This window comes from Anomaloglossus baeobatrachus, chromosome 5, assembly GCF_048569485.1.
Source record: "Anomaloglossus baeobatrachus isolate aAnoBae1 chromosome 5, aAnoBae1.hap1, whole genome shotgun sequence".
NCBI classification, from domain to species: Eukaryota; Metazoa; Chordata; class Amphibia; order Anura; family Aromobatidae; genus Anomaloglossus; species Anomaloglossus baeobatrachus.
In genome coordinates, this window is record NC_134357.1 from 398,490,766 (window position 1) to 398,516,291 (window position 25,526).

The 25,526-nt window shown below is 45.0% G+C and overlaps 1 protein-coding gene across 3 annotated transcripts; it reads right to left on the bottom strand.

Annotated features, from left to right (window-relative positions):
• Window positions 1–9,551: 9,551 nt before the first annotated feature.
• On the bottom strand, window positions 9,552–23,498 carry LOC142311612 (keratin, type I cytoskeletal 47 kDa-like). Of its 3 annotated transcripts, XM_075350173.1 has the most exons (9): window positions 23,436–23,498; window positions 15,095–15,583; window positions 14,625–14,707; window positions 12,747–12,903; window positions 12,145–12,306; window positions 11,937–12,062; window positions 11,261–11,478; window positions 10,916–11,043; window positions 9,552–9,781 (listed from the first exon to the last, which is right to left on the bottom strand). In XM_075350173.1, exons 2-9 carry the CDS (start codon window positions 15,545–15,547, stop codon window positions 9,681–9,683), a joined length of 1,428 nt encoding a protein of 475 aa, XP_075206288.1. In that variant the 5' UTR covers window positions 15,548–15,583; window positions 23,436–23,498; the 3' UTR covers window positions 9,552–9,680. The 3 variants fall into 3 exon arrangements, with proteins under 3 accessions (XP_075206288.1, XP_075206289.1, XP_075206290.1); XM_075350174.1 differs by lacking the exon at window positions 23,436–23,498 and having other exon boundaries at window positions 15,095–15,601; XM_075350175.1 differs by lacking the exons at window positions 14,625–14,707; window positions 15,095–15,583; window positions 23,436–23,498 and adding an exon at window positions 13,302–13,402 and having other exon boundaries at window positions 9,565–9,781.
• Window positions 23,499–25,526: the final 2,028 nt, after the last annotated feature.

A 25,526-nucleotide genomic window follows, 5' to 3' on the forward strand; every position in this document is an offset into this window, starting at 1 on the left:
TGCTTTAGGGAAAGGTTTGCGGCTTTTTATAGCTATTTCCGTAGCAGGGCTGCAAACAGTGTGACCAGAAGTCCTTCTCAGGACTATTCTAGTTGTATACAGGCAGGCAGGGTATAGCCAGGTCAGAGTACAGTAGCAGAGTCCTTCTCAGGACTATTGTTGCTATATACAGGCAGGGTATAGCCAGGTCGGAATACAGGCTAGTGACCAGAAGAGTCCTTGTCAGGACTATTGTAGCAGTATACAGACAGGCAGGCAGGGTATATAGCCATTCCTAGTGGTGACCGTATACCAGCCTTCATCATATCTGGGGCTGGTGTACACAGTCTAAAACAGTCCAGATAGTGTCAGACTTCTCAGTAATTTTTGCTCTTAAAAACCTGTTAGGTTCTTAGTGCGTCCGTGCTTGCATTTAAAAACCGCACGTGTGTGCCTGTCGGTGGCAGCGTACAGATGCACTTGTGTGCGTTTTTACCAAACTATTATATAACGCACAAGTCTAGTGTATAATACACGTCAGTCAGCAGTGGCTGATAGTGTCAGACTTCTCAGTAATTTTTGCTCCTAAAAACCTGTTAGGTTCTTAGTGCGTCCGTGCTTGTATTTAAAAACCGCACGTGTGTGCCTGTCGGTGGCAGTGTACAGGTGCACTTGTGTGCGTTTTTACCAAACTATTATATAACGCACAAGTGTAGTGTATAATACACGTCAGTCAGCAGTGGCTGATAGTGTCAGACTTCTCAGTAATTTTTGCTCCTAAAAACCTGTTAGGTTCTTAGTGCGTCCGTGCTTGCATTTAAAAACCGCACATGTGTGCCTGTCGGTGGCAGCGTACAGGTGCACGATTTGCACAAACTTGGATATAACGCACAAGTGTAATGAATACACGTCAGCACAGCATTGCAAAATGCGCAAGGGCGTTGGCAAGGAACAAGGAAGTGGACGTGATGGTGGTGCAGGCAGAGGCCGAGGTCGTGGGCAAGCTCTAATTTCGCCACAACAAAGGGCCACATCTAGTCGCTCGCACGTCCTGTCCCAAATTCTTGGGGACCGCAGCAGTACACCGCTCTTGAACCAAGACCAGTGTCAACAGGTTGTTAGTTGGATAGCGGATAATGCTTCCAGTCAGATTGGCACCACCACAAACACTCTGTCTTCCACACGGTCAAGTGTCAGTAGCCGTGATACTGCACCGCACATTTCAGAACCTGATCCTCCTTCCTACCACAAGGCTGAGTACACGTCCTCGGACATTAATGATCCCACACTTGGACACTCGGAAGAGCTGTTCACGTTTCCATTTGCACATTCTTGCCTCTCGCCAGCTCATGTTGAAGTGGGTCATGAGGAGATCGTATGTACAGATGCCCAAATATTTGAGCAGCCACGTTCTCACGAAGTTGGCAACGTGTCTCAACAAGGGGTGGACGATGATGAGACACAATTGTCAGGAAGTCAGGAGGAGGAGCAGGGTGCGGAAGAGGAAGACGACGTGGTGGATGATCCAGTAACTGACCCAACCTGGCAGGAGGATATGCAGAGCGAGGACAGCAGTGCACAGGGGGAGGGAGGTGTAGCATCCCAACAGGCAGTAAGAAGCAGGGTGGTGGCTCCAGGCAGAAGTCAGGCAACCGTTCCCCGGAACAACAACACGACACAAGGTGCCTGTACAAATGTTAGGTCTTCCCGAGTCTGGCAGTTTTTTAAGTTGGCTCCAGATGATTCTAAAAAGGCCATTTGCAACACCTGCCATGCCAGCATCAGCAGGGGTACCAAAACTAGCAGCCTGACCACCACCAGCATGATCAGGCACATGTCAGCCAAGCACCCGACTTTGTGGGAAGTACAACAGAGTCGAGGAGCAGTGCTTGCTGATGTCACTGCTACGTCTTCGCTGGTTGTGCATGCGAGCCAATCCCCTGTCCATGCTGCCTGCGAACAAGCCTCCTCCGGTCCTGCACCTGCAGTTGCCTACGCAGAAATAACACCATCATCAAGCACGTCCTTGTCCCAGCGCAGCGTTCAGTTATCCATTCAGCAAACCTTTGAACGCAGGCGCAAATACACTGCCAACTCCCCACATGCCACAGTTCTAAATGCTAACATTTCGCGACTGCTTGCGCTGGAAATGTTGCCTTTTAGGCTGGTGGAGACAGAAGCATTCCGCGACCTGATGGCGGCAGCTGTCCCACGTTACTTGGTCCCCAGCCGCCACTATTTCTCCCGGTGTGCCGTCCCCGCGTTGCATAACCACGTGTCACAAAACATCACACGTGCCCTGAACAACGCTGCTTCACCCAAAGTCCACCTAACCACAGACACGTGGACAAGTGCTTGTGGGCAAGGCCGCTACATCTCGTTGACGGCACACTGGGTTAATATTGTGGAAGCTGGGACCCAGTCTGAGCGAGGGACGGAACACGTCCTTCCCACACCAAGGTTTGCAGGCCCTACCTCAGTCAGGGTTTAACCCACACTCTACAGCTCCGGAATGTCATGCTCTTCAGCCTCCTCCTCCTCCTGCGCATCCTCATCCACTTTACCCTCCACACCAGTCCCAAGCCGGAAGCACTGCAGCACTGCCTCGGCGAAGCGTCAACAGGCTGTCCTGAAGCTAATCTGCATAGGTGACAAACCCCACAATGCAGAAGAGGTGTGGACAGCTCTGAAACAGCAGGCAGATCACTGGCTCACACCTCTGAACCTAAAGCCAGGAAAGGTCGTGTGTGACAATGGCCGGAACCTGGTGGCGGCTTTGAGGCGAGGCCAGCTGACACATGTTCCATGCGTGGCCCATGTGCTCAACCTCGTGGTTCAGCGGTTTCTAAAGTCATACCCAGAGCTGTCTGATCTGCTGGTAAAAGTTCGCCGCCTGTCTGCACATTTTCAAAAGTCACCTACTGCTTCAGCCGGCCTTGCCGGCTTTCAGCACCGTTTGCATCTTCCGGCTCACAGACTGGTGTGTGATGTCCCCACGCGTTGGAATTCAACTCTGCACATGTTGGTCAGGATATGTGAGCAGAAGAGGGCAGTTGTTGAGTACCTGCATCACCTAAGCCGTCGGGAAATGGGTCAAACTCCACACATAACACCTGAGGAGTGGAGATGGATGTCCGACCTATGTACCATCCTCCAAAACTTTGAGGACTCCACCAAGATGGTGAGTGGTGATGACGCCATTATTAGCGTCACCATGCCGCTACTCTGCCTTCTAAAATGGTCTCTGCTCAAAAACAAACATGATGCATTGCAGGCGGAGCGCGATGAATTGCAGCAAGAAACAGTAGTGGGTGTGTGTGATAACACACAGCCCAGCCTCGTCTAATCACAACGTGCAGTGGAGGACTATGACGAGGAGGAGAAAGAAGACATGGAGCAACTCTCCGGCCAAATTGAGGATATGACATGCACACCAGTCATATCCTCGGTTCAGCGTGGCTGGCCAGAGGACAGGGTAGATGAGGAGGAGGAGGAGGAGGAGAAGGACAGCATGTTCAGTCATCGTGTTGGTCAGGCTACTGAAGTCCTGGCTGTTAAGAGTCTGGCGCACATGGCTGACTTTATGGTAAGCTGCCTGTCTCGTGACCCTCGCGTTAAGAACATCTTGGCCGACAATCATTACTGGTTGGTAATACTGTTAGACCCACGCTACAAGGAGAACTTTATGTCTCTTATTCATGAGGAGGAGAGGTCAACCAAAATGCAGCAGTTCCGGAAGGCCATAGTCACGGAAGTAGGCAAAGCATTCCCCTCACAAAACGCTAGCGGCATAGGTCAGGAATCAGTGGACAACCAAGGCGTACAGCCGAGAGAGGCACAAGTCCAATCCGCCAGAGGTAGGGGAACAGTCTTTAAGATGTGGGACAGTTTTCTCAGCCCCTCACGTACCACAGCCCCTGAGGTGCGGGGTAGTGCCACAAGAAATCCTAAGTATCCCAGATGCTCAAGGAGTACCTTGCAGATCGAACAACTGTACTCTGACATTCCTCTGTGCCTTACAATTATTGGGTATCCAAGGTGGACACGTGGCATGAATTGGCTCTCTACGCCTTGGAAGTCCTGGCCTGCCGCTAGCGTTTTGTCAGAGCGTGTTTTTAGTGCCGCAGGTGGAATCATTACAGATAAACGCACCCGCCTGTCAACTGAAAATGCTGACAGGCTGACTCTGATCAAGATGAACAAGGGTTGGATTGGGCCAGACTTCACCACACCACCAGCAAATGAGAGCGGAATTTAAAGTTTGTAACGGGAATTTGCCATGTACCTCCACTCACCCATGGGTACACACTTCTGGACTTTGGATAATCGCTGGACTGCTCCTCCTTCTCCTCATGCGCCACCATGATGACCGTTACAATAGTTAGGCCTTTGTTTCAGGTATACCCCCAGTGGTAAATTTTTTCGCCCATTCTTTGCAGAATGGACATTACAACGACAGGAGACCCGCTCCTTTGCAATGGGAACAATGTTTTGAGGCCCTCATGCACGTCTCTATCCAGGGACAACGTGGAGCCTCCCAATTTTTGGCTGCCCTGCCTAAGGGCTATACTATAATACACCCACTTCCTGACAATGGACACTTAATGTTTTGAGGCCCTCATGCACGTCTCTATCCAGGGACAACGTGGAGCCTCCCAATTTTTGGCTGCCCTGCGTAAGGGCTATACTATAATATACCCACTTCCTGACAATGGACACAATGTTTTGAGGCCCTCATGCACGTCTCTATCCAGGGACAACGTGGAGCCTCCTAATTTTTGGCTGCCCTGCCAAAGGGCTATACTACAATAGACCCACTTACTTACAATGGGCATTTCAGGTTTACAGGCTATCATGCACGTCTCTATCCAGGGACAACGTGGAGCCTCCCAATTTTTGGCTGCCCTGCCTAAGGGCTATACTATAATACACCCACTTCCTGACAATGGACACTTAATGTTTTGAGGCCCTCATGCACGTCTCTATCCAGGGACAACGTGGAGCCTCCCAATTTTTGGCTGCCCTGCCAAAGGGCTATACTACAATAGACCCACTTCCTTACAATGGGCACTTCAGGTTTACAGGCCCTCATGCACGTCTCTATCCAGGGACAACGTGGAGCCTCCCAATTTTTGGCTGCCCTGCCAAAGGGCTATACTACAATAGACCCACTTCCTTACAATGGGCACTTCAGGTTTACAGGCCATCATGCACGTCTCTATCCAGGGACAACGTGGAGCCTCCCAATTTTTGGCTGCCCTGCGAAAGGGCTATACTACAATAGACCCACTTCCTTACAATGGGCACTTCAGGTTTACAGGCCCTCATGCACGTCTCTATCCAGGGACAACGTGGAGCCTCCCAATTTTTGGCTGCCCTGCCAAAGGGCTATACTACAATAGACCCACTTCCTTACAATGGGCACTTCAGGTTTACAGGCCATCATGCACGTCTGTATGCAGGGGCATTGGTGAACCTCACAATTTTGGACTGCCCTGGCAAAGGAAAATACTACAAAGACTCACTTCCTCAAAATGGGCACATTAGACTCAGAGGCCTTTATGTATGTCTCTTCTCAGGGACATCGGAGTGCCACACAATGTTTTACGTAAAATCTTTCATGTATTAATCTCAAAAAGTAACATACATTAGCTCTATCTCACTATTGGGTATGTGCCCTTAACATTTCCACCATGAAAATTCATTTTGGTGTCATTTTGGAAGGTTTTCTGGTGAGTCCGTAAAAATGGCGTAAAACGCGGACAATATTGTTCACAGCTGTGACTTTTGAGTGATAAATGCTTCAAGGGGTCTTCCCCATGCTGTTGCCATGTCATTTGAGCACTCTTCTGAGACTTTTGTGCCATTTTTAGGGTTTCTACATGCTGCCGGGGGTCATTTCACAAAAATACTCGGGTCTCCCATAGGATAACATTGGGCTCGGTGCTCGGGCCGAGTACACGAGTATCTTGGGATCCTCGGCCCGAGCCTCGAGCACCCGAGGTTTTTAGTACTCGCTCATCACTAATAAATATGATAATATTTAAAAAAAAATAAATTAATTCATTAAAAAATAAATAAATGTAATTATCTACCATGAGGTTTGATATTCAAAGATACAAATTCGAAAAAAAATTCCTTGTTCCAGCACTTGTATATCTCAATCCTGTTTTCATAGAGCTGCCTTGCACGAGGACTAGATGAAAAATTGATGAAGGATTGTATTAGATGCTTTGTATGAGCATGTGTGATGCCCTGGACTAGCCAGGTAGTCACAGTTAGGCCCGTGCACTACACCTATCCCCAAATAAGGTGACAGCAGCCAACCTATTAAACCCTAGTCACCTCCCTCTGGGTTTGATATCCACACCAGGGGGCGGAGCCAAATGGTTGGCCACGTCCTCTGAGGAGTTCACATGCCCAGAGGCAGGAAAAACAAAGAGACGGAGGAGGAGGAGGAGGCAGACGGTGGTGGCCGTCTCCAGGACCCGGGAAGACAGCCTGGTGGAACCGTAGGTAGCCAAGACAGGGTACCGGCGCGCCGGTACCGAACCCGGAGAACCAGCTGGAAACCAGAGCACAAGTGGGGGTACTCAGACCCTGAAACGCAGTCCCGAATCTACCGGACCCTGTTAATTAACTGATTGAGGTCTGGACATTAGGTCTTTTCACACCCAAAGTCCCGAAAGAAGGCAACAGCCCACCGAGGTGGATAAACGCCACCGCCCAGGCTTAGAGATCCCACGGGCATTGCCTGCGGGCAAACGGGCCCTCCCAACGTACACGCCGGGGGGCGTAACTCCCGTTGCTGAAGCGCGGCTGTCCATTTCTACAGAGAGGTGCAGGAGAAAGGCGGACACCATCAACCCGTTTAGGGACTGAAGCGACCGGCTGCGGGCACCGACCATCCTCAGTTTGGTTTACCAGAGACTCCTGTGTATTTGTCCGAGTGAGTACCACTGTGCCTGCGGGCCACGCACCAACACTGCACCACATCAACCGAGTCCCGGGGCCACCACCCCCTGCCCACGGAGGGGTTAACATCACAAGCTGCCCCCAACATCTCCACTGGGGTGCCCAGTAACCGGCAGCGGTGGTGCCTACATTCACCACGACCCGTGGGTGGCATCACGAACTCTAATCTAAAAAAACCCCTTTCAACATGCCAGTCCCCTTTCAGAGTGACGTGACCCCCGGTCCGGAGACGCTCGAGCCACCGACACACGAGCCCGGATCCGAGTGGCTCGGCTGCAGCCAAGCGCGGGGCGGTACACATCCATAATTCATGATCCAAATATGATGTTGTTATCTCTTGTGACTAATCACATTTTCTACCGGATCTTCATATGTTCATGTCTGGTAGCCAGAAGATATTATGGGGGTGTAAAGTTAAAGACTACTATATTGGCACCAGATGACACTGCTAGTGGCATTATTGTCAAGTTGATTAAAAAAAGAGAAACCCACTCTGTATCATGCTAAATTCATACAGTATACTGTACATACAGTCATGGTCGAAAGTGTTGGCACCCCTGAAATTATTCCAGAAAATGAAGTATTTCTCCCAGAAAATTAGTGCAGTTACCCATGTTTTGGTATACACATGTTTATTTCCCTTGTATGTATTGGAATAACACAAAAAGGCAAATTGGACATAATTTTACACAAAATCTCAAAAATGGGTAGGCAACAGTGTTGGTACTCTCAACTATATGTTTGGTATGCCACCGTTTGGAATAAACTGCAATCAATCGCTTCCCATTAATGTTGAGCGAGTAGTTGACTATTCGTACTTGCTATGCTGTTAGCGAGTACTGTCCGCTACTCGCATATTCGTAACAAGCAGCGGGTGAAATGTAAGTCAATGGGAAATACTCGCTAAGTAGTGAGTAACTCGAAAGCCGTACTATTCGCTACTCGCACGAAAAGTACGGCTTTTGGGTTACTCACTACTTAGCGAGTATTTCCCCTTTGACTTACATTGCGCCTGCTACTCAGCACTCACTAACAGCATAGCGAGTACAAATAGTTAACAACTCGCTCAACACTACTTCCCATAACCATCAACAAGCTTCTTACACCTCTCAACTGGAACTTTGGACCATTTTTCTTTTTCTTTTACAAATTGCTCTAGGTCTCTTATATTTGAAGACTGCCTTTTACCAACAGCAATTTTAACATCTTTCCACAGGTGTTCAATGCAATATAGATTAAGAGTCATTGCTGCCACCTCATAATTCTCCAGTGCATTGTTTCCATTCATTTCTGTTTGATTCTTAAAGTATTTTGGGGTCATTGTCCTGTTGGAAGACCCATAAATAAACTCATCTTTTTGATATTGGGCATTATATTGTGACCCAAAAACCTTTGGTAATCTTAAAAAAAGCAACCTCAAAACATCTTTGAACCTCCACCATATTTGACTTTATGTACTGTGTTCTTTTCCTTGTAGGCCTCATTCTATTTAGCTTAAATAGCAGAATGTTGTGCTATACCATAAAGCTCTATCTTGGTCTCATTTGTCCATAAGACACTTTCCCAGATGGATTTTGGCTTACTCACATACATTTTGGCAAACTGCAGTCTACAAATGAATAAAAGGTTTTTTATTGTGGGTGAGTTCCAGGTTTAGACATTAATGGCTGTGTGTTGAGATATTTAGAGGGCACACGAAATTTATACCATTATACGAGCTGAACACTGACTACTTTACAATGTATGAATGTGTCATATCTTCAGTGTTGTCCCCTGAAAAGATGTAATAATTCTGTGATATTTTGTATATTATGATAAATCTGTGGATGGCTGAGGTGGTGCTACTGATGTATAAGATGCTAAGTGACAAAGCTTTTTTTTGCACTGCTGGGCAAAACACATCCACTGCTGGCAGAAGTGATTACAGATAACAGAGGGCCCCTCTGCAAGAACAGCAAACGGGCCCTTTCCAGTCCAATAGCTCATCATAATGCATGATTCCTCTTGCTTCGAAGGTGGAAGTGGCACAGGTTGCACCAATGGCATGTCTGCCCCTCACTTCTGGCACTACAGTGTGGGCGATCTACTAAATGATTGTTGGAAAATTGGCAAAGACAAAAGAATAGTGGTGAAATAATTATGCTCTATTCTCCATAAGATAGTGAACATTTTAATTGGTTAAGAGCTGGTATGGTTTTCCAAAATGATCACCTGAAAACATTCACTGTTGCATTTCAACTCACGAGGGCTGAGGTGAAGACTTCAAAGTTGAGAAACCATTGAACTCCACAACAAAAACCCCAAATATCAAAACCACTCAAATATAACCACTAAATCAAGTTATACCACAAGAAATATTAGTAATAAAACGGGAACCTCTCAATTATTGTTGTATAATAACTTTTAAACCACACTGTACAGATATAGACCTATGACCTATATGATACCAATCTTAAAGGTCTATTGGTGTCTCATGCATTTCTTTCATTCTGTTTCTGACATGTTTTACTAAACTGGCTTCTGCTTTGGAGTTTATACATAACCTAGGGCTTTCAAAAATATCCATTACAAGTCAGGTAAGATGCAGAAAAGGTTTTATTGAATCACAAAGGAGAACAACTTAATTCATTTCAAAGAGCAGAATTGCTGAAGTATCCCACAATCCGACACCACTCTCTTCTGTTCACAACTTGTTTTCTCTCTTTTTGTTTTCTCTCTTTAGTTCCTTAGTTCACCTTTTCTTCAATCTCTTCAAATCTGGATGAAACAACCTTTCCATTCACGACTTCTTCCACAATGGTCTTCACCTTCCTCGTTTTTGTTGGGTCTAAAATAATATTCACATTATCAGAGGTGTACGGGCCCCCATCATGGTGACTTTATCAATTATGTACATGTAATTCTTTTGACTTTGGCTAACATAATGGTTTTCTGGAGAATTTATCTCACTCTTATCTACCATGTTTTGAAGACCCTGCACTCGGCCACTCAAGTGCTATAGGCTTTGTGTTGGGCAAGGACCTTTGGTTGCTTTCCTAATACCCAAATGCTCAGTTGATTTATAATTTATTTTCTCTTAGGGGTACTTCTCACATAGCTAGATCGCTAGCTAGATCGCTGCTGAGTCACGGTTTTTGTGACGCACCAGTGACCTCATTAGCGATCTCGCTGTGTGTGACACACAGTGCTGGTTCATTTTTTGGATGTTGCTCTCCCGCTGTGAAGCACACATCGCTGTGTTTGACAGCGAGAGTGCAACGATCTGAATGTGCAGGGAGCAGGGAGCCCTTCGCTTGGTTACCCGATATTTAACTTGGTTACTAGCGTCCGCCGCTCTCAGGCTGCCAGTGCTGGCTCCCTGCTCCCTGCACAAGTAGCCGGAGTACACATCGGGTAAATAAGCAAAGCGGTTTGCTTATTAACCCGATGTGTACTCTGGCTAGGAGTGCAGGGAGCCAGCGCTAAGTGGTGTGCGCTGGTAACCAAGGTAAATATCGGGTAACCAAGCGCTTGGTTACCCGATATTTACCTTAGTTACCAAGCGCAGCATCGCTTCCACACGTCGCTGGAGGCTGGTCACTGGTCCCTGGTGAGATCTGGCTGATTGACAGCTCACCAGCCACCATGTAGTGAAGCACCAGCTATCCTGACCAGGGATTGCTGGAGCATCGCTAAAGTGTGATGGTACCCTTACTCATTGTAAAGCCCTAACTAGATATAAACTTTGGACCCACTACTGCCACACAGCTGATCTAGCCCCAAGCAAAAGTGAGAACATATACGGTAGATATATATATATATATATATATATATATATATGCATACACAGTATATACACACACACATAAATGTATATATAACATTCAGGGATCATTGTTTTAGTCACCGTTTAGTGTTTTTTTAAACATTTTATTTTAGGTTACTCAGCAACTTGGGTATTTTATTTTGACCATCAACTTACCTTTTTTGGAGTCAACAGAAGATGTCTGTGACTTTGAAACCTGAGAACTTGAACCATGTGAGCTCGAAACCATTGATGATGACGCTGAGGATGATGAAGACTTGCTTCCTGAAGACTGGGAGAATTGACTGTGGGATGAAACATTTATAATTTAGACCTTGAGGAAACATGAAATCAAGTATGCAATCAAAGATTCAACAGCTGGCCTTTGAAGATGAAGTGTTGTAGTTGACTAATAACTAATAAGTACTGTATTAGACCATTTTTAGCCCAATATTCTTGGTTTAAATATACACATATGGCCCCCTTCATGTCTTTTCACAGTTATGGATCACTCATGCTTACCCCAGTTCTCCTTCCAGCAGGCGACGGTATGTTTCAATTTCCATTTCCAATCTGGTCTTAATATCAAGAAGTTCTCTGTACTCCTGGCTCTGTCGCTCCATATCTGCTCTGATCTGGATCAATTGTTCCTCAATTCCGCTAATAACAAGCTGGAGCTGTTGAAGTTGTACTCCATAGCGGCCCTCAGTCTCAGCCAGGGTGTCTTCAAGGGATTTTTTCTACAATTGAGATATTACACATTTACCATCATATAGCAATGAGACAAAAATTAACTGTTTCTTAACCATATTCTCTAGTCTAGATGTAGTCATGTTCACAATGTTAATTTAAATACTATGAAATATTATGGAGATGATCTTCAAAATTGCATTAAATAAATGGTCTTCAACAGGAAAATAGTGAATATGTATAGAATATTATAGGATTGATCCAGAAAGGTGTTGGTTTTTCAAAGATGTACAATAAAAATTAAGTTGTGGTATCGTGCTAGCCAGAAAACTCAATGTACGGTAGTATAATGGTATAACTCCTAGAATACTTTTGTCTTTTTTGGGCTTAAAAGTATTTACATTGGTTTATTCAAGAGTGGTCTTTTGGAGAACTTTCACTTTAATAGATGTTATTATATTGGTATTATTGATATATTTTGTATTCTGCACTGAATTTATTGACTTACCATTGCCAACTGTGACTGGAGTTCAATCTCCAGACCTTGGAGGGTACGTCTGAGATCAGAAATTTCTGTCTTGCTTGTCTGCACCTGTTCCACACCAGCTGAAATTTCCTTCTTTAGTTCATTGCTCTGGAATTAGTCAATATATTTTATATTAGTTTCTTAGAAAGTGCAACTGTACCTCAAAGTTAACTGCATAAATCCTACTCACCTTTGAGTTGAACCATGCCTCTGCATCTCTGCGGTTCTTTTCTGCCAATGCTTCATAGTCTCCTCTCATGTCATTCAGAAGTTTGGTGAGATCCACACCTGGTGCAGCATCCATCTCTACGTTCACTGTTCCGGCAGCGCTGCTCTTGGCAATCTGCATTTCCTGTTCATTAAGATATAAGAAATTAGGGTTAATGTATATGTAATGTAATCCCAGCTTGGCAAATTTAGTCTTTGAGGCAGGTGTGTAACTATAAGGTGTGCCAAGACATAAATTACGCCCAGGCCTTGGTGTTAGAGTAGGCCTAGAAGTCTCTCTGCTATGTTAGAAGACACCAGTATTATGAATGGCACCTGGTTAATAAGGAGCCTGGTTATAGGTTTGGAAATGGGGTGAGTAACGAAGCTCAGGTTATGTGTTCATAGGCTGAAGAGAATAATTTCTCAAGAAATACTCAGTAGGAGATATATAGATATGTGATCCATTTGTATGATATTTCCATAATATCATGGTTGATCAAATTATAAATATAATGTTTCAATTGTAATCTGTATATTTGCTTATCACTTATGAAGGAATATATCTTCTGAAGTGATGCCTACCTCCTCATGGTTCTTCTTCAGGTAGGCCAGCTCTTCAGACAGGCTCTCAATCTGGATCTCCAAGTCTCCTCTGGACAGGGTCAATTCATCCAAGACTCTGCGGAGTCCATTTATGTCAGCCTCTACACTCTGGCGGAGAGCCAGTTCATTCTCATACCTTGCATAATGAAACAAGACATTTAATATATGCAATATAAGAAAAAGGACCATGTAGCAAATAATGCAATGACTTCCATTAGCCTTCCAACCACTATAGAGTACAGTATGAACTAGAGGTAATAGTCAGACATTTTGATATAACCCCCCCTCCAAGCAAGCTCTTCCATATTGGGCTTGCCCCATAAAAGAACTTTTCCATGTATGAACACATGGCTGTACATGTGTCAAATTGTGTTGGAAGGTCACACCATAAATACCAGGTTAGTCTTTAATACAGTGCTTTGTCCTGGCTGCCATCTAACTCTAACTGGCAGCCATGACTAAAGGGTCTTGTGACTTTCTAGTAATATGGAGCCACCCATCTTTTTTCAAAAATTTGTATAATGTCCAGCTCACCAGATTATCCGTCCCTCATTGATATGGACCTCGGAGTTCAGCTTTGCCATAGCCAACACAATCGAAAGAAAATGAAATGGGAATCCGGCTCTTAAACATACGATTTCTTCTTTGTTTAATTCAAATACAGTGGATCATGCAGCAAACAGTGAGCGCATGAGTAACATTCACTGTTTGCTGTATGATGCACTCTATTTCAATAAAATGAAAGAAGACATCGTACGTTTAAGAACTGGATTCCCATTTCATGTTCTTTGAGTCTTTTTTGAAGCTACAACTCCATGAGAAGAGATCCAGCATTGTCAACCATTGCCTATGCTTTTTAGTGATGAGCAATAGCTTGAAGATATTAAAGCCTTGGCAAGCTGCATGGCTCATAAATTATTTATTGGAAATGCCTAAAGACTTTTTAACTAGACATTATCTATACAGGTGTCATCAATTACACTAAGAGGTGCTTCACACACAGCGAGCTCGCTGCCGAGATCGCTGCTGAGTCACGCTTTTTGTGACGCAGCAGTGACCTCATTAGCGATCTCGCTGTGTGTGACACTGAGCAGCGATCTGGCCCCTGCTGTGAGATCGCTGCTCGTTACACACAGCCCTGGTTCGTTTTCTTCAAAGGCGCTCTCCCGCTGTGACACACAGATCGCTGTGTGTGACAGCGAGAGATCGACAAATGAAGCGAGCAGGGAGCAGGAGCCGGCATCTGGCAGCTGCGGAGGCTGGTAACTAAGATAAACATCGGGTAACCAAGGTGGTTACCCGATATTTACCTTAGTTACCAGCCTCCGCAGCTCTCACGCTGCCTGTGCTGCCGGCTCCGGCTCTCTGCACATGTAGCTGCTGTACACATCGGGTTAATTAACCCGATGTGTACTGTAGCTAGGAGAGCAAGGAGCCAGCGCTAAGCAGTGTGCGCGGCTCCCTGCTCTCTGCACATGTAGCTGCATTACACATCGGGTTAATTAACCCAATGTGTACTGTAGCTAGGAGAGCAAGGAGCCAGCGCTCAGTGTGGGCGGCTCCCTGCTCCCTGCACACACAGCTAAGCGGTGTGCGCTGGTAACTAATGTAAACATCGGGTAACCATACTTCCAGACTTCCAGCTTCCAGACGCCAGCTCCGTGCAAGCGCAGCGTCGCTTGCACGTCGCTGCTGGCTGGGGGCTGTTCACTGGTTGCTGGTGAGATCTGCCTGTTTGACAGCTCACCAGCGACCATGTAGCGATGCAGCAGCGATCCTGACCAGGTCAGATCGCTGGTCGGATTGCTGCTGCATCGCTAAAGTGTGAAGGTACCCTAAGTTGATACTTGATCTTACTTCAGCCTGAAGTCATCAGCAGCCAGCCTTGCATTGTCGATTTGAAGGACAATACGGGAGTTATCAATGGTGGCAGCCAAGATCTAGGGGGAAAAAACAAAAGAAAAGAACGTACATTAAGATTGTTCTAGGGTTACTGGTTAACAATATAAGGATTGTTAATGCATGTGGGAAATGTTCTGCAGGACAGAAGGGTGCACTTAACACAATGAGTCAGTGAAAGAGACTGTTTATATAGACAACATTCAAGAAAGAAATATGCAAGCATGGCTGTCATCTCAGAACATAGAAATGTGCTTCTCTGCAAACTGTATTTTTTATATTAAGTTAATCTTCTGATTAGTTATAGTGCAGCAGTAACTTCATCTACTAAGGATTTCGGGTTTATTGCTTCCAAAATTAATGAATTTCAGTTTGATAGTACAGGCCAATTACTTAAATTGTTGTTTAAATCTCAGAAAAATATTTACCTTGCTCCTCAAGTCATTGATGGTATCATAGTACTTGCTGTAGTCTTTGGAAGCTGCACCTACTCCAGTACCAACTTGTTTCTCGTACCATTCTCGGATCTTCAATTCCAGCTCAGCATTGGCAGCCTCAAGTGCTCTAACTTTTTCCAAGTAGGAAGCCAGACGGTCATTGAGGTTTTGCATGGTTTGCTTCTCGCTTCCACCAAATGAACCCAAGCCACCAGCTCCTCCACCACCAAAGCCACCAGCAGAGAATCCACCAGCAGAAAACCCGCCAGCAGAGAACCCACCACCGGATCCAGCAGCAGAGCTCAAGGAGAATGCTCCACCGGATCCACCACCATAGCCTCCACCAAAGCCTCCTCCATAGCTGCCACCACCGTAGCCACCTCCATAGCCCCCAGATGAACTTGAAACTTGATAGGATGATGCGGAGCTTGCACGAAAGGACATGGTGGCTGGACTGCTGTTGGAGCTAACCTGGGCAATCTGTATAGAATAAGAAGTGTGGATAAAGACTGAGGTCTTCACACTCTATTTATACTGCATGTCAGGGGTGTTTCAGTTTCAAAAGGATCATCCTCTTAGAGAAAGAAAAAAAGCCTAAATTTTGCATGGTCAACACCTGTTAAACACCTCCCCTGGTAGATTCAGACCATTCTTTTAGAATGTATGAAGCCCTTGGGCGGTTTGTTATGTGTTGGGCTAGAAACTGGGAGAGGCAAATTCCTCTTTGCTTTAGAAGGTAATACAGTCACTTTCTTTCACCTTGCCCTCGGCTTAATCATATCAAATTTACAATCTGTCATCTTTGGCCAATTTCAGATCTTCAGTTTGGAGGCCCCTCAAGTAAATCTTTAGGATATCTTCTTTGCAGATGCAAGCATGTCTTTTCACTTTTCACATAAATTTTACTAAAAACTTTTCATTGCACGCAGTTTAGTGCAGAAACAGAGAGTTACTTAAATAAAATGTATTGTACTAATTGCAGAGCACTTTTGAGATTGTGGTAGGGTTATCCATTAAGGACCGTATTGTGATGAGCATTATTTATTACCCGTTCTTTGTATATTGTGCCAATATATTATGGGGCAATGCTGCCTAGGCCATGTGCCCATGGGCGCTCGTACCTGCGGATATATTCGCAGGTACGGCCGCATGTTTCCCGCAGCTGCCTGCTGGCATCCGCAGCTATTTTTAGCTGCGAGTTTCCAGCAGAATAGCTGCGGGAAACATGCGGACTTTCACGCGATTTACCTGCGAACGTCCCGGCCTCTATCTCCATAGCGGAGAGCCGGGATCTCCGCAAGTAAATCCGCATGAATAATTGACATGCAGTTAGGTGCGGCTGAGGGATCTCCGCAGGAGATTTCGCAGCCGCACTTTCCGCAGCGTGGACACAGACACTCCCCATGTCCCATAGGGTAACATGGGGAGTGCCTGTACATGCTAGAACCTGCGGATTTATCTGGAAAATCCAGAAAAATCCGCAGGTTTTCCGCGGCAAACTCCGCAGCAAAAAGCTCCCGTGGGCACATGGCCTTAGGTGCAGCTGAGGGATCTCCGCAGGAGATTCCGCAGCCACACTTTCCGCAGCCTGGACACAGACACTCCCCATGTCCCATAGGGTAACATGGGGAGTGCCTGTACGTGCTAGAACCTGCGGATTTATCTGGAAAATCCAGAAAAATTCACAGGTTTTCCGCGGCAAACTCCGCAGCAAAAAGCTCCCGTGGGCACATGGCCTTAGTGCTTGTGCCCATAGGAGTTGTCCTGCTAAATCCTATCATTTAAGTTCCCACATTTAAGGCCAAATATCATAGAAAGCCAGGCTACCAAAACATTTTTGACATTTAGAAAGAACAAGAGCAGCAGGAGGAAACAATCTCCATTTAGGTGGATTTGGTTTCTTGGCTCCAGATAATGGAGCCGTATGATATAGTGGCACCTAATATTTTTTAATGTTTAAAGTCATGTTGCAGATTAGATTTGACCTGAGGACCTACAAGTTTCTCCTTTAGGGTAAGAGCTATTCTCTAGTTCGTCACTGTTTTTGCGCCAGAAAAAAGGCGTTTATAGCTATGATGAATTTCAATTTTTTTGGGCAACTTAAAGTCCTACAAAAATGTTGCAACTTTTGGCGATTTTTCTTCATTATATCCCAGCTCTGTCAAAACTGTTGGGGCGGGAAAGGAGGTTATCTAAATCATGATGAACTGTTCTTTACGTTTCTGACTGGAGTAAAGGCCGCTTTACACACTGCGATATCGGTACCGATATCACCATCATGCGTACCCGCCCCCATCGTGCGTACCCGCAAATCTCTGCCCATGTCGAACCACATCGCCCGGACCCATCACACTACTTACCTTCCCCGAGACGTCGCTGTGACCGGCGAACCGCCTCCTTTCTAAGAGGGCGGTTTGTTCAGCGTCACAGCAATGTCACAGCAGCGTCACAGCAGCGTCACAGCAGCGTCACTGAACCACCGCCCAATAGAAGCGGAGGGGTGGAGATGAGCGGGACAAACATCCCACCCACCTCCTTCCTTCCGCATTGTGGCCGGGAGGCAGGTAAGGAGAGCTTCTTCATTCCTGCGGTGTCACACGGAGCGATGTGTGCTGCTGCAGGAATGAGGAACTTCGTTACTGCTGCAGTAACGATATTTGAGAATGGACCCCCATGTCGCCGATGAGCGATTTTGCCACGTTTTTGCGACGATGCAAAATCGCTCATAGGTGTCACACGCAATGGCATCGCTACAGCGGCCGGATGTGTGTCACAAAATCCGTGACCCCAACGAGATCGCTGTAGCAATCTGGTAGCGTGTAAAGCCCGCTTAAGATTTGTTGCAAAGTGCACAGAGGTGCATGCCACTTTTCCCGCTGCTCCTGACTCAGGATGCGCTACTTAATGTATCAGGACTAGTGTTTCTCTCCATCACGACACCTCATCAAGACTGGTGTGAAAATCTCCAGTCTAGATGAATCTAGGCCTATCTCAGGTGGTGCTTCTGAAATGATTTTTGGATAAGTCACAGAATTGTGGCTCACACATCTTGTTCATGTTTGGCCACAACCCTGTGTTAGGGTGAATAAGGGTATTTGTTTTTACAAAAATAGTATTCAATTGGCTACAGTTGCAACAAGGGCTTTTGGTCATGCAAAGCCAGGGATTGGCCAGTGAAGATACATTTTCACCTATCCCCAGGATGTCCACAGGATTGATGATACCTTATAGATCAGTGGGGATTGAGACCTGTTCTATACCCAACAAATCTCCAGGAATGTCTAAGAGATTCTCAGAAAAAGGGACCCTTCTTAAAGTCTGAGTCTTAAGGCCCCTTTACACACTGAGACTTTCTAGCGATCCCACCAGCGACCCCAACCTGGCCGGGATCGCTACAAAGTCTCTGGTGAGCTGTCAAACAGGGATCAGCGATCTGGACCTGCAGAACGACCTCGCTAGTCATTGGGGACGTTGTAAAGCAGCTTTTTGAAAGGAAGTCGCTAACGAAGTCGCTGTAAAGTCCCCTTTACACACTGAGACTTTGCGCACAGCGGGAAACAAAGGACCAAAGAATGGTCCTGAACGATTTGTTGCGATCAGCAACTTCACAGCAGGGGCCAGGTCGCTGATGTCTTTCACATACTGCAATGTCGCTGGGGAGGTCGCTATAACGTCACAAAACCGGTGACGTTACAGCGATGTCGTTTGCGATGTTGCAGTGTGTAAAGCCACCTTTAGTCTCCTAGTGGATATGACAAAATTTCCTGGAGGAGCTGAAACCTTGTAAAACCTCCGGGAAAGCAATTTACCTGCAAGACCTCTTGTGAGTGACACAGGGTTGCTCTTTTTGATGAAGAAGTCCTGATGCCTAGTCACACATCAACGAGGAATGGAAGAGACATGGCCTAACATGTATTAGTCTCTAATAATTTTTCCTCCTTCTCAGTGTCTCTAACGTTTTCAATCTGGGCTGAGTGAAATTTGCACCTACCTTGGTTGCCATTGAAAAGGTTGATATTATTCTATGAACTTTCCCTGCATTTGTGTTGATTTTCTCTTTGACTTTCCCTGTGTCTTTATCCTGTGTACAGTTTAGGCTAGGTTCACATTTATACAGTGCAATCCACTTGACGTATTCGGTGAAATTGCAAAAAAAAACCTGTACTCAGATATATGTTGCAGTATCTCCATAGACTAAAATGGAAAGATGTAGTGAAAGGAATATTACTTTGACCAAGTTTTCTCAGGTTTATGCCTTAATTGCATTTTTTTAGCTGTACAAAAAAATGTGACCATGTTTTTTGGGTCCTCTAAAAAACATATGAAACAAGTGAATATATTTTTTTCATCATTATTCTCAGTGTGAGATGTACTGAAGTATGTTTCAATATGTCTAAAAAGTACAGTATATTCCTTTGCTATTGAACGCAAGTTGAGAAAGCAATAGTAAAAAAGTATATGTGTAAAACAAACAAAGAAACAAACATTTGTCCAAACATTGGTGTACTTACATGATGTATACATCAAATTTCAGACAGACATAGCTCGGCATATGGCATATGTGATTTTGAATTACGTGTGCAGACATTCAAGGGTAAACTAACCTAACAGTTCGTTTACACCGTGCAATGCTTGCTGGTTGACGGTCATTCAATAGCCGCCTGTAATAGTCTTGGTGGAAAGGTTGCCATATTTCCCGGTAATATGAGTCCAGTTTACAATGAATGATGATGTGCGGAGAACGTTGATCTTATGTGCAGCCCAAAACACCATTTTACCTGGCAAACAAGCGTTTTGCTTGTTCAACGGGTTAATGGCAGCCTGTTTAGACTGCAAGATTATCTTTCTGGATAATCATGCAATGTCAATGGACCTTTAGCCTGTCTGTTTAATGAGCCTACTTATCTGCATGTAGTTTAGTTTATTCTTTTTTATAATATGTGTGTCAATGTTTTCTCTTCCTTGACCTGCGCTGTCTTCTTGATTGTAAATGGCTACTACATCAATAATTATCTATATGTATAGTCTCTTTAATGCCCCTATGTTATCAGCGCCTTGTCATATTATGTTGATTGACCTTCTCATCTGAAAACCAGGACCTCCGAAAGATTTTTCTATAAATTTCCACCATTGAGCATAGGGCATAGCTATAGAAGTCACACACAGATCTAATGCCTGGGACGCCCAAAAGCCCCTCAACCACAGAAGAATACACCAGCGTTATAAATGACACCTGGTGGGTGGGGTAGTGTTAAAGATTACTCCTCTGATTGAGAAGATACAAGAGGCTGCCAGATACAGACATAAAACTTACTTCATCCTTCAAGCACTTATACTACACCACAGTACCATAGAATAAAATCCATGGCACCTTATTCTAGCAGGATGAGGGTATACAGTATATAACTGAAGAAACACATGACTTGCTTATGCTAATTGCTTTCAATCGATGTTTAAAGGAGTTTTCAATTACTATGATACTGATGACTTAAGATAAGTCATCAATAGCAGATTGATGGTGGTCCAATATGTGGCACCCCAATGATCAGCTGTTACCAACTCTGGCAGCGACATAATATAAACAGTGTGATGGAGTGATGGTGTTCCTCTATGTATACTGTATACAGCCGCTCTTTTGGGGTGTTCGATCCCCATCGATCTAATATTAATGACTTAAACTAAAATTAGGTCCCCAATATCATTGTAATGGGCAATACCTTTAAAGAAATATCTCCAAAAGGCAAGTTATCCTTTATCGGTAGAGATCATTTCCAAATGAATGGAGTGGAGGTGACCATGTACGGCCTTCACTACATCTATTGTCTATGGACTTGCCGAGTGCAGACCTTGGGTAGTCCAACAGACAATAGATTGAACTGCACTGCCACACTTCTACTCTATAACAAAGCACCTAAGAAATGTGATCCAATTATCTCCAGAGCCCCTCACTTATTGTCAAATTCTCTATAAGCACCAGTAGGAGTATCAAAACATAATCTTTAATATTACAATTAAAATAATTACATATACATGTGAAAAATCATGACCAAACAGGAAATAAATAACCATGAAAAATCCCACATTGATGGATTAGTTAAGTGTACATATATTGCTGTTTACACACAATCACAGTCCAAAGAATGAATGACAGTAGTGAAATACAACTGAAATAGAGGACCTAATGACAGCAACCACTACATGTACTACCGTATTTCACACATCTAGTGGTCCAATTTAGGGTTATATCAGCAATATCAGGTATACAATTCATATAGCCCATTAGCCAGTGATCCAGAAAACTATATCAATATATTCATGCATATTTCAAGTACAATAAGGACAGGCAAGGAACAATCTCACCCAAATATTCATGTCCAGAAGGTGGGGTCCCTTATTTAGTGTCCTTTAAACAGTACTTTCTAGGTGAAGTTGGGGACAGGCCCTATTATACCCTATCAAGCTCTCAATATCCCTGAAATTCCTGCCCTTACAAGGGCAGTCCACACCTGGTACTCATTGGGAATGACCCTACATTTTTCCCTGTGTACCTCCCGACTCGTTTCATCATCAAGGATCATCAGGGGAGAAAGCTGCACCTTACATAAATTTAGGGCTAATAAAACAGTATTCTAATATTTAGCCTGGTATATAGTAGACTGGTATAAATGAAAACTCCCAAAAGTAGGAAGTAAGTGGAATGTAGTACACTTTTACCATATTAAGGACAGGTCTTGATAGCCCATTCCCAGAGTTTTAAAGCCCTGAACTTGGGATCACTGGAGGTCCCAGCAGTCATTCCCTTAGCAAGCCGCAAGTTATCCCCAATACCATGAGCAAGGGAATAATGTGCTTTTTGGGAATAACCACTTAACACTTCGCTTTATGAAAACATTGACTGCTATGGTTTACCCCATACTTGCTAACTTCTCAAAATTGTTTTCTGAGAGATGGGGGACTGTGGTAATTACATTTTTATTTGCATGACCACATCTATGCCAAGTAGACCTCATTCAATACTCAGCCTATTTCTCCTTGCTGAATGTGCCTTTAGATGCTTGTACTCTGAATAATGGCAAAGAAGAAACATTGGGGGAGAGTTGCTTTCCACAAGATTGCCAAAGATTTCTGTGGCACCCAAGTTATTGGCCAACTCTACTGAGAACAATGATATCTCCCCTTCTTTTGGGAGCCCAAATATTGAAAAAAAATCATGGGGAGAGAACCAGTAGGCCCCTTTAGGGTCCATGAGGTGTGAAAATGACCTTGGCAAAGTATATAGAATTTCTTATTGACTTATTGACCATTTTCTTCCATGATACAAAAAGAAGAACTATCATCTGTTATAATAATTGGAAAACTATTGCCAGCAAAGTTTGGAGGTTGTTTTTATATTCATAGAGGGGTCCTCCGCCTCAGTTTCCCCTTTATTATCCTTTATTATCCATAGTAGAAAACACCTAAGTTAGAATGGTTTCCGCAGTTTTGGTATCTCCCCTTTTATATGGCCAGCCTGAGCACAACGAAGGTGATCAGTTGTCAAACATCTAATGTACCACTTATTTGAGAAATTAGATTTAGAATAGTTTGACCAGTAAAATACAACATATGCTGTAATGACTTTATATGCTGATAAAGAGTGGACAACTACGACCAAAAGCATGAGGGTTGTTGTTAGGGACCTCAAATTGAAACTAAAGCCCTCCCAATCCCACCTTCATCACAGTACACATTAGATGACTTACGGCTACTATCTGAGCCATCTCTCCCATACACAGCGGTGCTCACTCCTGTGTTTTCTATGAGTGAGCAGCTGTCAGATATGTCGGTGACTTATCTCATGAACAAATAATCACTAGTTGGATCTTTAGGTGTCTCAGCAATCAATTTTCTGGCATGCGCATATAGATTAGACTGTTGGCTGAAAGTGTCATTATCATTGGGATCGTCTGATACTAGTTCACTTTGTATGGGGTGCCTAATGGTAGTTTTTTGAGGATTTTTATTGAGCATGTCATCTTCAAAAATGCCTTAAAATAAAACTGTACTTTCAACGAATTTTGCATGAATCAATAGTACAGGCAATTATAAGAAGCTTTGTTGTGTATCTTATCAGAGAAATCAGTTTCCTTCCCCTCCTTATGCACCACTTTTTACCAGCCCCCTACCTCCTGACCTCACCATCCATAGTGAAAAAGCAGCTCAGGTTTTTCTTGCTCGTCTGAAACTGCCCATTATCCTCGGAGAAGTAGGGATAAAGAGAGAGTAGCAGGTGGGGGAGCAGACAGAGACAGACAGGAAAACATTGTGCAGATCCCTATAACAAGTATTTTACCTCATATCAGAGGTTCAGATCAACACAGCACTGCTGTATAATATCCTCCATGTTGCTAGAGCAGAGGTGGGGAACCTTTTCTGCGGCAACCAGGCAGATTCCGGGGAGTGGCAGTGCTTGGGCCGGCCACTGGCCCTTTAAAATCCCCACACGATCTGCTTGCGCTTACCAATCGGTTCTCACGCTTGCCAGTGCCAGTGTGCTCAGGACTTACTTTGTGGATGGGTTTAGCACTCTGCGCTTCCCTCACACAGCAGCTTTCAGTTTCCAGTGGTGTGTGCCCGCCTTTCGGTGCTGTATGCCTGGTGCCCGCCCTCCGGTGCTGGGTGCCCACTCTCCAGTACTGTGTGATTGCTCTCCAGTGCTGTGTGCTCCCTCCAGTGCTGTGTGCAGCTCCCAGTGCTGTGTGCAGCCCCCACAGTGCTGTGTACAACCCCCCAGTGCTGTGTATCACCCTCAGTGTTGTGTTACCTCCAATGCTGTGTACTACTCCCAGTGCTGTGTACCCCCTAGTGATGTCTGTGCCCCCCTAGTAATGTCTTTGGCCACCCACTGATGTCTGTGCCTCCCTAGTGATATCTGTGTCCCCTTAGTGCTGTCCATGCCCCCTAGTTATGTTTGTTTCCCGAGTGATGTATGTGTTCCCAGTGCTAGTGCTGCTGTCCATGCCCCCCCCCCAATGCTTTGTGTGCCCCACAGCCATGTTTATGCCTACCAGTGATGTTTGTGCCCCAACTCCTCTTGGGATATATATGCCCCAGCCCCTCCTGTCATATGTATGCCCCCAGCATCTCCTGTGATCTGTATGCCCCAGCCCCTTCTGTGATATATACATCACATTGGAGATGCTAGGGGTATATACATCACAGGAAGGAATGGAGCATATACATCACATTGGAGACGCTGGGTGCATACACATCACATTGGTGATCCTGGGGATATACACATCAAATTGGAGATGCTAGGGCATATACATCACATTGGAGATGTTGGGGGCATACACATCACAGGAGAAGCTGTGCCATATATATCACAGGAGAAGCTGTGGAGAGGCTGTGGTATATACATCACAAGAGAGGCTTTGAGATATAGAACACAATAGGGGCTGGGGGCATACATATCACAGGAGGGGCTGAGGCATATATTTCACAGGAAGGGTTGGGGCATATATATTACAGGAAGGGCTGGGGAATATACATCACAGGAGAAGCTGGGGTAATATACATCACAGGAGAGTCTGGGAGCATACACATCACAGGAGGGGCCAGGAGCATATACATCACAGGACGGACTGGTGGACATATACATAACAAGATGGGCTGGGGGCATATATATCACAGGGGGGCCTAGGAGCATATACATCTCAGCAGGGGCTGGGGGCATATACATGTCCCCAGCCCTTTATGTGATGTATGTGCCCCCAGTGTCTCCTGTGATGTATGTGCCCCAGTATTTCCTTTGATGTATATACAGCAGTCACAGAGTCTCCTATGTGATGTATATGCCCCCAGCCCCTCCAGTGATGTGTGTCTCCAGTGTCTCCTGTGATTTATATACAGCAGTTTCTGTGTCTGTCATGTGATATATATGGTTTACCAGTCTTATTATCACAAAGAGTTGACTGCGCTCCAGACTGAGACAAACCTGGAAAAGCAGTTGTGAGAAGCAACATGATTTGTATCACAAAACATCTCAGCTACACCAAAGAGAAGCAGCTCCAGCCACCACAATAGGGGTGAGTTAATTAATTATTTGACCAAATATAGCAGGGTCATTTTCACATTGATAATTTTGTACGGCCCCCGAAGGTTGGTAGAAATTACCAAATGCCGCTTGGTAGAAAAAAAGTTCCCAACCCCTGTGCTAGAACTTGCCTCTATGAGCTAAAAAGTGAACGAAGAGCAGGGAGTAGTGATGAGCGAGTGTGTTCCCCATTGCTCGATATTCGATTGAGCATTAGGGTATCGGGCACACTTGTTACTCAATAAAGTATTGCGGTTGTTGGAGCGCCATGCCCGAGTCCCCTCCCGCATGTTTCACAGCGGTTGCGGTTAGACAATCAACATGCAGGGATTGCCTGCCATACACAGT

Coding starts and splice junctions, on each gene's coding strand:
- LOC142311612 (XM_075350173.1), bottom strand. CDS start 15,547: ATGTCCTTTCGTGCAAGCTCCGCATCATCCTATCAAGTTTCAAGTTCA. Junction 14,708..15,094: donor TCAATGACTTGAGGAGCAAG/GTAAATATTTTT, acceptor TTTTCCCCCTAG/ATCTTGGCTGCCACCATTGA. Junction 11,479..11,936: donor TCCAGTCACAGTTGGCAATG/GTAAGTCAATAA, acceptor TCTCAATTGTAG/AAAAAATCCCTTGAAGACAC.